General features: G+C 39.8%; 3 protein-coding genes across 5 annotated transcripts; 1 reads left to right on the forward strand and 2 right to left on the reverse strand.

Moving 5' to 3' along the window:
- Positions 1–4: 4 nt before the first annotated feature.
- aspdh (aspartate dehydrogenase domain containing) lies at positions 5–2,435 on the reverse strand. Its single transcript, XM_004071514.2, has 8 exons — positions 2,305–2,435; positions 2,146–2,203; positions 1,927–2,071; positions 1,750–1,834; positions 1,312–1,461; positions 591–814; positions 376–515; positions 5–220 (listed from the first exon to the last, which is right to left on the reverse strand). The coding sequence occupies exons 2-8, from the start codon at positions 2,198–2,200 to the stop codon at positions 183–185; spliced, it is 837 nt and encodes a 278-aa protein (XP_004071562.1). The 5' UTR covers positions 2,201–2,203; positions 2,305–2,435; the 3' UTR covers positions 5–182.
- Positions 2,436–3,054: 619 nt separating this feature from the next.
- LOC101155934 (lysoplasmalogenase) lies at positions 3,055–5,642 on the forward strand. The gene is made up of 3 exons (XM_004071515.4): positions 3,055–3,322; positions 3,439–3,682; positions 5,015–5,642. Exons 1-3 carry the CDS (start codon positions 3,272–3,274, stop codon positions 5,461–5,463), a joined length of 744 nt encoding a protein of 247 aa, XP_004071563.1. The 5' UTR covers positions 3,055–3,271; the 3' UTR covers positions 5,464–5,642.
- Positions 5,643–8,232: 2,590 nt separating this feature from the next.
- On the reverse strand, positions 8,233–12,522 carry hspbp1 (HSPA (Hsp70) binding protein 1). Of its 3 annotated transcripts, none has more exons than XM_004071516.4 (8): positions 12,399–12,522; positions 12,052–12,194; positions 11,271–11,487; positions 10,945–11,169; positions 10,679–10,834; positions 9,305–9,401; positions 8,853–8,964; positions 8,233–8,740 (listed from the first exon to the last, which is right to left on the reverse strand). In XM_004071516.4, exons 2-8 carry the CDS (start codon positions 12,172–12,174, stop codon positions 8,660–8,662), a joined length of 1,011 nt encoding a protein of 336 aa, XP_004071564.1. In that variant the 5' UTR covers positions 12,175–12,194; positions 12,399–12,522; the 3' UTR covers positions 8,233–8,659. The 3 variants fall into 3 exon arrangements, with proteins under 3 accessions (XP_004071564.1, XP_020561049.1, XP_011476616.1); XM_020705390.2 differs by having other exon boundaries at positions 12,052–12,199; positions 12,400–12,521; XM_011478314.3 differs by having other exon boundaries at positions 12,395–12,520.
- Positions 12,523–12,622: the final 100 nt, after the last annotated feature.

The raw sequence follows: 12,622 nt of genomic DNA on the forward strand, positions 1-12,622 counted from the left end.
TTTCTTTTTCTAAAAATATGTATTTTATTGAAACGGTAGTTTAAACACTTTTTTTGCAAATGTTCAGTAACACGGTGATGCTGTGATTCACCAGCAGATCCACTGTGAACCATTTCATTTTTCAGGAATTCGGTAGAGGATCCCCCTCCTGTGTTGTACGTAATCTTCCGTAGTCTCAAGGATCAGCACAGGTAAACTCTGCCCCCGTGACCTTTGCAAACTGAGAACAAAAGGTTTAAATTAAATCCTTTTTTTTTTAACACGATGCTTCATCTTGCAAAGGTTTTTTTTTCACTTTAGAGTTTAATGTTTTGCAATTGAAATTGGCTTTAAAAATATATATATTTATTGACTCTTGGAATGAAAAAGACTTACTAAGCAAACTGTTCCAGAAGGAGTCGTATGTCGCGCTGCCAGTAACGGCTCCAGGTTTAGCTGGATTCTTCCTCACAGTTCTCACTGAAAAACCATCAGGGCCAGTCACCTCCACCTCTACCACATGGTAGTCTTTTAACCTGAGGCGAAGATGAACATGAATCCCACTCATCCAGAGAGCGGAAGCTTTGTGATTGGTTGGAAGGAGAACTCACGTCGTGTCAGATACAATCTCTCCCAGAACACCCTCAAAGCCGAGTGTTCCCGCTGCCACTGCAGCTGCTGCCATGGTGTTGACGTTGTTGGGGGCAAGAGGGCACAACTCCGCCACCGAGCCTCTGAATAAAACCCGCCTGCCCTCTTCTTCCATCCAGGTTGTGAGTTTGTCTCCTGTCAGCCGGAAGCAGGATGGATGCTTGGACATTCTGATGAACAAAGCCTTGGAGGAATCCATAACTTAAATGAGGATCTCAAAGAATGCTGAGATTTCAAATAAGTTTTAATTGTAATATATGTTTAAAAAAATAGTAAAATAGTGAAGTAAAGCATAATAGAAGTGGGGTTTTATTGATTTGCTTCCTCCTAATCTTTTTCAAGCAATGAGTTAAACAGTTTTTGACAAACATCACATTTCATGGTTTCTAGGTGATATATATCTCTGAGATTTATGATTGAGAGGAGTTACAACAGCATAAATAACTTTATTTATTTGTATGTGCAGGGATGGCTATGTATCTCTTACTTTTACATTTTTATTTTCCAATCACATAATGATTAATAATCTTTGATATATTTACGTGTAGATGTATATCTCTGTCGTTTGTCTTGTTTTGTACTTCTTTTGTTTTGATTGCTTGAAATAAATCCATTTCAAATTTGTTTACTATATTTACTTGTCGGAATATTTTTACATTTTCTTTTGTTCCATACTTTTACCTTCAACGCCCCACTGTCATTGAGCCTCTGGATGTCTTGCCCTCCCCATAATGCACCACTAGGAACATACAGTGTTTTCCCATATTGCAAAGCTGCCCGTCGCAGCTTTTGGTTCAAATCAGAATCAGACAGAGCAGATGGAGAGCCCACCTAAATGAGAAAATATAATACAACTTTTATTAAGCTCTTGTAGCGCAGACAAGAAAAAATTAGCATAATTCTCTATGCATTTTTTAAACCCATTTAGCCAGTTTCATGCTATATTAAAACAAGTGTTTTGCTACATAAAAATATATGCTAGAAAGTACTTATGCAGCTAAAGAGTATCAAACCATAATGACACCACTGCCATGTCTTAGCAGTGGGTGTATGAGTTGAGCTGGACTTTAGGAGTGGAATCTGTTTGCTTAAATGGAAAAGAGGAGTAAATGATCTCACCATGAAATGAGAGTGGGACAGGAAACTACATCCGTACTCTTTGACTATCTGTGGATGACAGACTTCCACAATCACATCACTCTTCCTGTGAGACAAAATGTTACAGATTAAAAAATAAAAGTTCCACCAAAAAAAAAATTTCACTGTCAATACAGAATTAATAGAACACATATGAACCTGTCGGGAAAGGACGATAGATTGCTGAGAACGAATTCAGCTGGAACTAAACCTTTGAGCCTGTCTGAATTCCTGTTCCACACAAAAGCCAGATTTAGACCAAGACTTGGTCCGTCTTTTAAGATCCTGCCCACCAGATACTGCCCTAGAGTGCAAACATTCCCACTTGTTATCACAAAATAACAGTCACTTAAAGTGTTTATTTAGTGAACTTCAAACCTAGAAATCCAAATCCCACTACTCCAATCCTCAGATCTGGTGAACTATCTGCCATGTCCTGTTCAGAGGTAGAAAACACCAAAATAAAAGCTCAGATGATTTCCCGTCAACATAAAAAACACACAAATGCACTTGTCTGCTTTCGGGTTTTATGCTTACCTAATGTCTCCGAGTTGCCTCTTAGCAACTGTTACATTTATTGCATTTCTCGGCTGATAGTCCTGCTCCCCTCCACTTTCACCTTAACAAGCAACAGCTAGCACAGTTCTGGGAATAAATGGAGTACAAAGTTTAAGTTAATCATTGTTGGTCATGGAGATCCTTTAGCAGAGCGATTATCATCCACGTGCTTAGATAGCCCATGAATAAAAAAAAAGGTAACGACTCAGTTTATAAAAGGTGAGGAATAAGCAAATTAATATATTATATTGTTTTATGTTAGAGTAAAAAACCTCTAATATTATAGCACATCAATATCATAATTTATAAACTTGAACTATGCAACACTTTAAAAATTATACCTTTCTAACTACAGTTATGCAATTACTTAGACAGATGATGTGTATTCATAAAATTGTATCTTAATTTTTGTTGTTTTGCAGAAATTGAAGACTATTCTTATTTCCACCAACTTGTGGTGCACATTTTTGGCGTGTGGCACTTTTTAAAAAAATTTATGAAATATTCTCTTATATGAAATATATTTTCCAAAAGGATAAATCCTGAATAAAAGAGGAAACTCAAAATATAAAAATATAAAAATGTAACTTTCCATTCAAGTTTGTAACACGTAGATCAACTTTACTCCTTGTATGTCAATGTCATCCGACTATTAGCACTGGAGAGGTTAAAGGTCAGCTGTTCGACCATGAGAACAAAAAAAAAAAAAAAAAGAACACTCATTATCAAAGTGCAATCAGTAAGGATCAGTCTAAAGTTCATGACACGATACACCAATAGACTATTAGACAAAGCAGAGGATTGAGACAAGGACCACATCTGGAGACTGTGTGCATGTTAGTGTGGCAGCTGAAGCAGGACTACGACAGCAGAGGAAAAACACCAAACAGGACGGTTTTATCCAATCGAGACACCTGCTGGAGCCGGAACCTGACGGAGGGAGGAGATGGACATCCTTGAGACACATGCTTACGACAGGAGGAAGAAGAGAAACATGGTAGTTTGATTTAATCCTAAACAGCATAACATGGAGAAGTCTGATCTTTCTTAATTTTGTTTTAGTTTACTCTTATTGTGACACATCCATTCCCTCTGTTTCTCTTTTCCTCTCAGTCCTGTGCTCTCTTTGTCTCCCTCTTGCCTTTCTTTTTGTCCTCTGCTCTTTACTTCTATTTGTGGACTCCTGACTCCAAAGCCTCGCTCATGACAGCAGGTGTCAAATCAGCACCGGCGCTCTTGTTAGCCGCAGCGGTGCTGAGCTGGAAGGGAGGTCAAAGTGTCATGGGTGTGGCCGGCGGACTGCTCTTCTCTGCTGTTGGCGACTGCTGCTTGGTGTGGCCTGAGCTTTTCCTGCACGGTAAGTAGATGGTAACTCTGGGTGTCAAAAGTCAGACATTGCAACTTGAGTGTGTAGATCTCGGTGTGTGTGCCCGCTTGTAGTAAAACAAAAAACACTTCAGAGATGCAATTTTTTTTTTGGAAGAATACATTTTGTAGACTGTAAATCTTTTTTTTTTTTTTAATAAATTAAACTTGCAAAAGCACAAAACTATAAAGCATTCCCAAACATTTTTAAGTATGCAAATGTTTGCAGATGCAACACTCATTAAAGAGTGGTCCTTCTTATATAGAGGTGTAACTATTGTTTGACTTAATTCATCTTCTAATTTATTCATTTTCTAAATCCGTTTTTGTTCCTTTCGGGGTCACGGGGCTGGCGGAGCCAATCCCTGCCACTCGTGGGCGAAGGCAGGGGACATCCTGGACAGATCGCCCGTCTGTCGCAGATCGACTAAATCATCGAACCCATATATATTCCTGCAATCCAACCAGATTGATCTTTGTAGGGCAAGTTGTTAGTTGAATTGAATCGACCTATGTCATCATAAAATTCTTTCCAAATGAAAGAAATCAATTACAATTAATCTTGGAAAATCCCATTTAGATTAAGGCACAGCGTTTTTTTTTACTATTGCGTAAAAATAACAAAGTGCCATCACAGTGGCAGTCATCATTCCAGTCCAATGTGTGGAAACACTTTGGATTTTATAAAGACATGTGACCGTACAGTGTGGTAGAACGTTCTAATAAGGTTCCACTTGGATTATTTTATGTGAAAAAACAACAGTGGGCTGAACTTTAGGAAACTAAAATGTGAATGGATTTGCCATTAATTATTTTTTACTTCTTCGTTCGTACACATTTAATTTACACTTGATCATCTTGCAAGAAATACAAGGAATCTGGAAAACGTCTGAGACACAAGGGTTGAATTGTTGGCTTAAAATGTCCTGGATCGATTGACTAACCAATATTGACTATGAATTATATCGGCAACCAGGAATTATACTACTCGAATATTCCTTAAATCAATTGTTACATCCCTTATTTTTTGACAAAATAAAAATATTTTGAAAAGAACTATAGCTCCAAATGCCGGCATGTCTAACCTACTTAAAACAAAACTAAATGGATCAATCGAACTCCAAAAACTTCTTGGAGTGCAATGAGAAACTTTTGGAATGGACCAACTAAAGTATCTGCAGGAATAATTGTATCCCTTTTGAAACAATAAAGAGAAAAAGGGATGTTAAACACAAGTATTTGAGTGATGTGTGATTCATTTTTAATAGGACTGCACAGTTTTTTTTTTTTTCACAGGACGCATGAAATTATGTTGTCGTTTCAGGAATGGGAGCTTTTGCTGTGGCTCATCTACTCTACTCACTGTCCTTCCTGTCCAGTCGCTACACCGCATACACCTCCTCCTTTACGCGTTTTCTATACCTGATCCTGACCGTGTTCGGGGGAGGTTTCTACATCTATCTATTTCCATTCCTGCAGAAGGCGCCAGACTCTCACCTCCTAACTCCAGGGGTGGGGATCTACATCCTGTTACTCACACTGATGGCTGCTTTGGCTTTTCGGACTCATCATGTTGCAACTCTCTTAGGAAGTTTGTCCTTCATGGTGTCTGATGCTTCATTAGCTCTGCAGGTTTTCAACGTGGTACAACCGTTTCAGTATGGACACATCGTTGTAATGGTGACCTATTATTTGGCCCAGTTATTGATTGCTGTGGGAGATGTGAAGGCAGAGGAGAATGGGGATGACTTTTCAAAGTGGAAGAGATCCTAGACAGTTACCACTCTGACACGAAACAATATTTAAAGTGCCGGATCTAAATATTTATTTTCTGTGATTTAATGTTATAAAATGTTGTCGATTTTTTAGAGCTAACTTGTAACGGTAAATTTGACAGAATGATGTAGCTGATACATAAATGAATAAAGAAATGACTTCTTGTTGAACCTTTATTAATCCAGGTAGGTCGATTTAGAAGAAATTCTCATTTACAGTGACGAGTTTGCATCGCAATTTAATGTAAATGACATACAAATAAAACATGACGTATTCACAAATCAATATTTACAAAAAAAAGTCTACAGGAGGCACTCATTTTATATTTAATCTCCATAAGAGTTTTATTCAAGGATGATATACCTAATATCACCTGATATGATGAAATTTAAACTTTAAGTTTATAGTTTGGAAAATGTGTATCTGATGTCAGACGTACAGCCAAACATCTGTACCAAACAACACCCCGCAAGTTTTTCTCTACTGTACCACATAATATAATTCTCAGTGAAATTGTTTCATTGAAGAGAAAGAAATCCAGCAAAAAAAAGGTTAACAAAACAAAGAAAATACAGAAAATGGCAAAAACAAACAAACAGAGAATCTAATCAGGAAGACGACTAAAAACATCTTAGAACAAAGACACTTAAGGAACTAAAACAAGCTCGGATGGACACCAGCGGGCAGGTTACTGCTTGGGTAACCCTTGTGCTATCCTAGGCAATTTAACATTGGGAGTTGGGTCATCTAGACCCACTAAACAGTGCTCTGAACCTTTTTTCTTCAATGATTTGTGATCTTCACTGGTGTCCATGGACAGACGAGGTAAGACAGGAATCTCCCTGGACAATGATGTTTGCGGATGACATTGTAATTTGCAGTGAGAGTAGAGAGCAGGTGGAGGAACAGCTAGAGAGGTGGAGGTTTGCTCTGGAAAGAAGAAGCATGAAGGTCAGTCGTAGTAAGACAGAATACATGTGTCTGAACGAGAGGGATCAAGGTAGAAGTGTTAGGTTACAGGGGGCTGAGGTGAAGAAGGTGCAGGAGTTTAAGTACTTGGGGTCAACAGTTCAGTGTGATGGGGAGTGTGGAAAAGAGGTGAAGAGGCGAGTGCAGGCAGGTTGGAGCGGGTGGAGGAAAGTGTCAGGAGTGTTGTGTGACAGAAGAGTGCCAGCAAGACTCAAAGGAAAGGTGTACAAGACAGTGGTGAGACCAGCTCTGCTCTATGGGTTAGAGACGGTAGCAGTGAGACAGAGACAAGAGGCTGAGATGGAGGTAGCGGAGACGAAGATGTTGAGGTTCTCCTTAGGAGTGACCAGGTTAGACAGGATAAGGAACGAGTACATCAGAGGGACGGCTCATGTTGCCTGTGTTAGCGACAAAGTCAGAGAAGCCAGACTGAGATGGTTTGGACATGTTCAGAGGAGGGATAGTGGATATATTGGTAGAAGGATGTTGGAGATGGAGCTGCCTGGCAGGAGGGCAAGAGGACGGCCAAAGAGGAGATATATGGATGTCTTAACAGAGGACATGAAGTTGGCTAATGTTAGGGTAGAAGATGTTCATGATAGAGTGAGGTGGAAAACGATGATTCGCTGTGGCGACCCCTGATGGGAAAAGCCGAAAGAGAAAGAAGACTGGTGTCCATGGATTACATGAAATCTTTCCACCTTTATCCACCTTTGTCATGGTAGGAAGAACACGTCAAAGTAAGGGTGGGGTCATCTAAGATAGCACAAGGGGTATGGGAGAATAACAAACATCATCATATCACCTGCAACAGAAAAGGAATTGTTTTCCTGATATCCATTTTTCTGGAGGGGAAACAGAGAACGCAAGGGAACTTGATAACTCAGGTAAGCTTCAAGAGGCTGCAAAAAAGGAGGGAAACGTTTTCCTCTTGTTTGTGCTATCTTAGGCACTTTAACATTGCAAGTTGGGTCATCTAGACCCACAAGACAGTGCGCTGAACCTTTTTTCTTCAATGATTTGTTAACATCACTGGTGTCCATGAATTTCATTAAATCTTTCCACCTTTATAATGGTAGGAAGAACACATCAATGTAAGGGTGGGGTCATCTAAGATAGCACAAGGGTTCAAGTTGTTTTGTGCGTTTTGACAATGGACAGTGAATTTCCATTCCACCTGCAGAAGACGACTGTATTGACGTTTTGTGGTCATAAGAAGTCAGTTTTCTTAGACTCCAAGTCTACAGAGACCACTTATGGTTCTGAACTTGGATTTGTATTTTTATTTTATTTATTTAAACATATTCACCAACAGGTCAAAACCCATTATTAGGAGAATACACAAACTAAAAAAAATCAGTTTTCATATTAAAATAGACTTCTTTCTCTTTCGGCTTCTCCCATCAGGGGTCGCCACAGCGAAACAACCTCTCTCTCGAACATCTTGAGGATGAGTCGCATGGTTAACTTAACAATGTTTTACGCCGGATGCCCTTCCTGACGCAACCCTCTCAAGTTATCCGGGCTTGGGACCGGCACAGCAGCAGAGAAGGGAATAGGGAGCAATCTGGATTTGAACCCTGGTTTCACAGACGAAAGGCGCCGCAAACCAGCACGAGCTAAACTGGCTCCTCATATTAGAATAGACTAAATAGAATAAAAAGTAAATACAATAAAATATAATAAAATAAGTACTAATACAAAAATATTTTGTCCCTTTTAAAAAGACAATACTGTTATTAAATATTATTTTTAGAAATGCGTGTTCATGAAAGTAACATAAGAAAACATTTTTTATTTTGGTCATTTGTTGAATAAAAAGATGCTGCATTTCCATTACAAGTCCCAACATTATCAAAGATTGATCTTAATCCCACAAAAAAATTAATGATTTGGTATATTACTCTTTAAATGTACACTGCAATGTAAAAATATTATCTTTCAATTATTAGCAACCCTCGCATTCCATTTCTCATATTTAAAGCCAACAGTAACCAGTATACATTGTTGCAGTTCTTAAAATGAGCACTAATTTTAGTATATAAAAAATGTTTATTTATTTAAAGGTTTATGAAATAAAATCCAGCCACTGGATTTTATACAACATAACAGCCATGACAAAAAGAGCCTCAGCTCAAACCAAAAAAACATTGTTCTGTTCCATTTTGTGTGTTATATACTGATGATCAAACAAAATGGGTAAAATAATAAATAAATAAGAGCCTTAGCGGTCCATTCCCAAGTCTTCTGACTGCTGCACACTGAAACAAATCTTCCTGAGACGCTCACAGAACTCAAGCTCTTCCTGTTGACAGACAATGAGAGAGAGAGACAAAACGTGAGGAAGATTAACTCATCACTTTCAACACTTTTGTCAAGTTTAAACTGTTAGAACTGTTATGAAAGACTTTCATTACTTGACTTTCTTCTTTTCCTTGGAGATCTTTGGCTCTCTGTCGGAGTAATTCCTCCAGACCCAGAGCGGGGATCCGGCATTCTGTCACAGCTTTGGAAAAGTCCTCCACCAAACTAGAAATAGAAAAAAACAGGCTTTCATCGTTCATCTACAAACGCTGCCTACAGTCATCTGTTGAGTTACTATACGGATCACTTCAATAATCCATGTCTTATCTAAAATCCTTTCACACAAAGGCAACAGAATGTCTTGGTTTGGCAGGGGAGTGTCTCTTTTTGCCCCAGAAGTCTTAACAGGTGTGAAATAACCAACTTTTATTGTACCAAAATTACTGCATGAGCCTCCAGTGCATTCTGTCCTTTTCTCTTATATTTCTTTAATTCTTCAGCTCATTAACAACTATTTGAAATGCTCTTACAATGCTAGATGGAACACAGTGTAAACATTTCTTACCAGCAAAGTGCACCAAGAACATGTTCGTGGAAATGAGAATGTGGCGTGCGGAGAACTGACACCAGCTGTTGCACCATCCCCATAGACACCAGCGGTTCTGAAAAAAAGAGAGAAAAATACAAAAAAAAAAGGGATGAAGCAGAAGTTTAACAAGCAGCTACACAAGGTTGGTCTGAATCGCATTCTAAACCAGGGGTCGGGAACCTATGGCTCGCGAGCCATATATGGCTCTTTTGATGGTCACATGTGGCTCGCAGACAAATCTTTAATTATACTTTTTGTTTCATTAGACCAGTCCTTCTCGGGCGCGATGCGATGCCAGAGGCGCGCAGTAGTAGCGGTGCTTAGAGAGAGAAATCTGCACCAGCGCTATCAGTTAGTATTATCTATTATTTCACAGAGTTTGTACCAGCTGGAAACCTGTGAATTGACTACCTAAAACTGCACGCTCCCGTCTCTGAGAAAGAGCGCGCAGATGCGGGGACGGGATGTGTGAGGGAGAAAGCAGAGGGTGGGGGTGAGGTGTTGTGGGGACAGGCAGCAGGTGAATCGCGCAGGGATTGTAATAACGTAAAACCCACTGCCCGTCACTCACTGCAGCGTGTGAGTGTGTGTTTGGCTCCGCGTCTGCATGTGATCAGTCTGTCTCACATCTACAGAACATTCAGACCTACGATCACGTTTAAAGTCTCAACGCCTGAACGAAGCAGAAACTCACCACGTATCAACCAGACTAGACCATCAGCAAAACTACCACGAGAAATACTCACCATTTATTAGCAACAGAATAACAATGTTATTAAAAAGAATCCACAGACTTATTGTACTTTAAAAATGTTGAAATTAAATCAAATGCACACATTCATTTGTATATTTAGTTTTAAACAAATTGTCGCGGACTGAGTTGGATGGCTGTTGGGTCGCGTTAAAAGTTCTGGAGTTCATTGAACGCGTCAAGCAGAGATCTGATTGGCTCTCAGTTCTGTCGCTCAGCCTGTTGTTAGGTAGTTTGGACCAATGGGGTTCAGCTATGGGCCGAATAAGGGTAATGGGAGGGCTGCAGCGGGAGGGGGGAATATAAAGTTGGGAGACGCGCTCTCGTCTCGGCGGGAGAGATTCAGGAGTTGCTGAATTAATTGCACGGCGTTTGTTGCGGTCTGCAGTAATCGGAATAAAGAACTTTAAAAGAGGTTAAGTCTCCGTGCCTCACTGTGGGGAAGGGACACTACATTATTGTATGGCTCTTTCGAAATTACATTTCAAAATATGTGGCATTTATGGCTCTCTTGGCCAAAAAGGTTCCCGACCCCTGTTCTAAACTGTAATGAGCAGGTGAGTAAAGGGGATGGTTTAGGTGCTTTTCCTTATTCATACCTTTCTGGTCAGGGTGTGAGGTCAACAGGTTTAGCAGGAGGAAAGCAGATTTGGTCCGGAGCTTCTCGTTTTCAGACTGCATGCCTCTCATCAGCACCGAGAATCCATCATGAGCCAAAAAGGCCTGAAGCCCGGCTTCCTGCTCTCGAACCAAACCTGCAGTCAAACAGCGTTACACCGTTGGACAACTGTGTGGAGCTCAACATCACTCATTTAGAAAGACACACTTAGAGCAGCTTTGGTCAGAGTGCCAGACAGGAACTTACATGAGACCGCATAAAGTGCTTTGACCCTGACGGTGGGGTTCGGGTCAGAATCCGTTAGTTGAAGCAACTTTGGAAGAGTCCCAATACTGAGCAGGTGGTCCTGAAGCTGTGGCATGTTCTGAGCACAGGAGGCAATGAGCTCAGCAGCACGCCACCTCAGCCCGCTCTGGACGTGACACAAATACCGAGAGACACACAATTCTAGTCCACCAAGCACCATCAGATCTGTAAAAAACAGAGAAGAGATGAATTAATTTAGTCCATACCATCTGGAATCATGTCAACATCTGCTCTCACTATCATTTCCAAAAGCGATTATCACAAACCTCTAGCATTATCCAGGTTCTCGCACAACTCTGACAGCATCTCAAAGGCCGACTCCCGCTCGTCCTCATCATCTTCGTCCCTCATTTCTTCTCCATTTTCATCCTTGTCACCCACATTTTCTTTACGCAGGACGGACAAGCACTGCTTTATTTGTTCTACTTCATCCAGCTGGCCTTTACAGACTTCAGAAAGCGCTTCCCGCAGCCACGTTTTTCTCTGAACCCAAAGCAAAGGCAGTTGTTGGTCAAAAACAAAGTCCCCAATGGCAAAAAATACAAATAAAAACAAGGACTGCGCATGAAACTAAATCTTAAAATGTAACCGTTTACAAAAGTAAACGGGAAAGTTGTTATAGGTCAGATTTAACAAAAATGTTTAAGGTCATACTTAACAAAAAATGAATCACAAGGGAACAGTATCAAACATTGTATCGGGTAAAGAAAGAATTGATTTAACTCTTTCTTAAATTTAAGAACATGCATGCCATTTAAAAATTCTTAATAGCATTTTACTTCATTCCGATAAATAACTGTTTTTTCCACTAAAGAAGTTGAAGTAGTGTCACATATAAAAGGTTGGGTTTACTGCTTTTGAAACCAAACGATTTCAGAAAAGAACTCACAAATAAATACATGTTTCATTCAACTGAGACTAATTAAATCAATTGATCATATTATTTAGTATGAAATATCCTCCTCACATAAACATGGTGAAACAGTGTTTAAGAACACTAGGTTCAGGACTGTAGTGAATTGAAATTCCCTAAACAAGCAGGTTTACCTCCTCTGACATTGGCTGAACTGGAGTTGGAGCCTCTGCTGCTGGTCCAGCATCTACTGCCATCTGTAAAACCCCCTGAAGATTCCGGGGATATCTCCTGCCGTTCTGTTCGCCTTCCGACATGTCTTCTTCTGTCCTCACAGCTGTGCAGACAAAACAGAACAATTAACAAATATGTCCTGCGAAATGGTAATACATGTCTTCAACAAAACAGGCTATCTCTGGGAGCCTATTTTAATTATTTAGCTTACAAGCTAGTTCTGTTCTGACAAAAGCACTGGTCGCTAAGTAAGACAAAAATGAAAAGCACATCAACAACAAACTAGCTGTAAAAAAAACTTACTTACGTCCTATTCTGCTTTAGCTCTAATGTCCAGTGATCTTTCTGAATGAAGGAGTTGTTGCCGCAAGTCCAACCTTAAAAACACAAACACGTGAACACACTGGAAGGTTCTAGGCAGCACCCGTTGACGCATGCGCACTCTTTTTTTTTTACCGTAAAACACCAAAAGAGTCCATGGGAAAAATATCTTTGTCAGGTGTCTTTGTCTAATTTTTTTAAATTAAATTT

Source organism: Oryzias latipes, chromosome 8, assembly GCF_002234675.1.
Source record: "Oryzias latipes chromosome 8, ASM223467v1".
NCBI classification, from domain to species: Eukaryota; Metazoa; Chordata; class Actinopteri; order Beloniformes; family Adrianichthyidae; genus Oryzias; species Oryzias latipes.

What these genes read in the sequence shown, in the direction of transcription:
- aspdh (XM_004071514.2), bottom strand. Translation starts at nt 2,200, where the DNA reads ATGGCAGATAGTTCACCAGATCTGAGGATTGGAGTAGTGGGATTTGGA. An exon ending in TGTCCCACTCTCATTTCATG is followed by an intron (nt 1,462 to 1,749) that starts GTGAGATCATTT and finishes TTTCTCATTTAG; the next exon opens with GTGGGCTCTCCATCTGCTCT. An exon ending in ATGACAGTGGGGCGTTGAAG is followed by an intron (nt 815 to 1,311) that starts GTAAAAGTATGG and finishes GATTCCTCCAAG; the next exon opens with GCTTTGTTCATCAGAATGTC.
- LOC101155934 (XM_004071515.4), top strand. Translation starts at nt 3,272, where the DNA reads ATGGACATCCTTGAGACACATGCTTACGACAGGAGGAAGAAGAGAAAC. An exon ending in GGAGGAAGAAGAGAAACATG is followed by an intron (nt 3,323 to 3,438) that starts GTAGTTTGATTT and finishes TTTTCCTCTCAG; the next exon opens with TCCTGTGCTCTCTTTGTCTC. An exon ending in GCCTGAGCTTTTCCTGCACG is followed by an intron (nt 3,683 to 5,014) that starts GTAAGTAGATGG and finishes TTGTCGTTTCAG; the next exon opens with GAATGGGAGCTTTTGCTGTG.
- hspbp1 (XM_004071516.4), bottom strand. Translation starts at nt 12,174, where the DNA reads ATGTCGGAAGGCGAACAGAACGGCAGGAGATATCCCCGGAATCTTCAG. An exon ending in TTCAGCCAATGTCAGAGGAG is followed by an intron (nt 11,488 to 12,051) that starts GTAAACCTGCTT and finishes CTTTGGGTTCAG; the next exon opens with AGAAAAACGTGGCTGCGGGA. An exon ending in GTTCTTGGTGCACTTTGCTG is followed by an intron (nt 8,965 to 9,304) that starts GTAAGAAATGTT and finishes TTCTATTTCTAG; the next exon opens with TTTGGTGGAGGACTTTTCCA.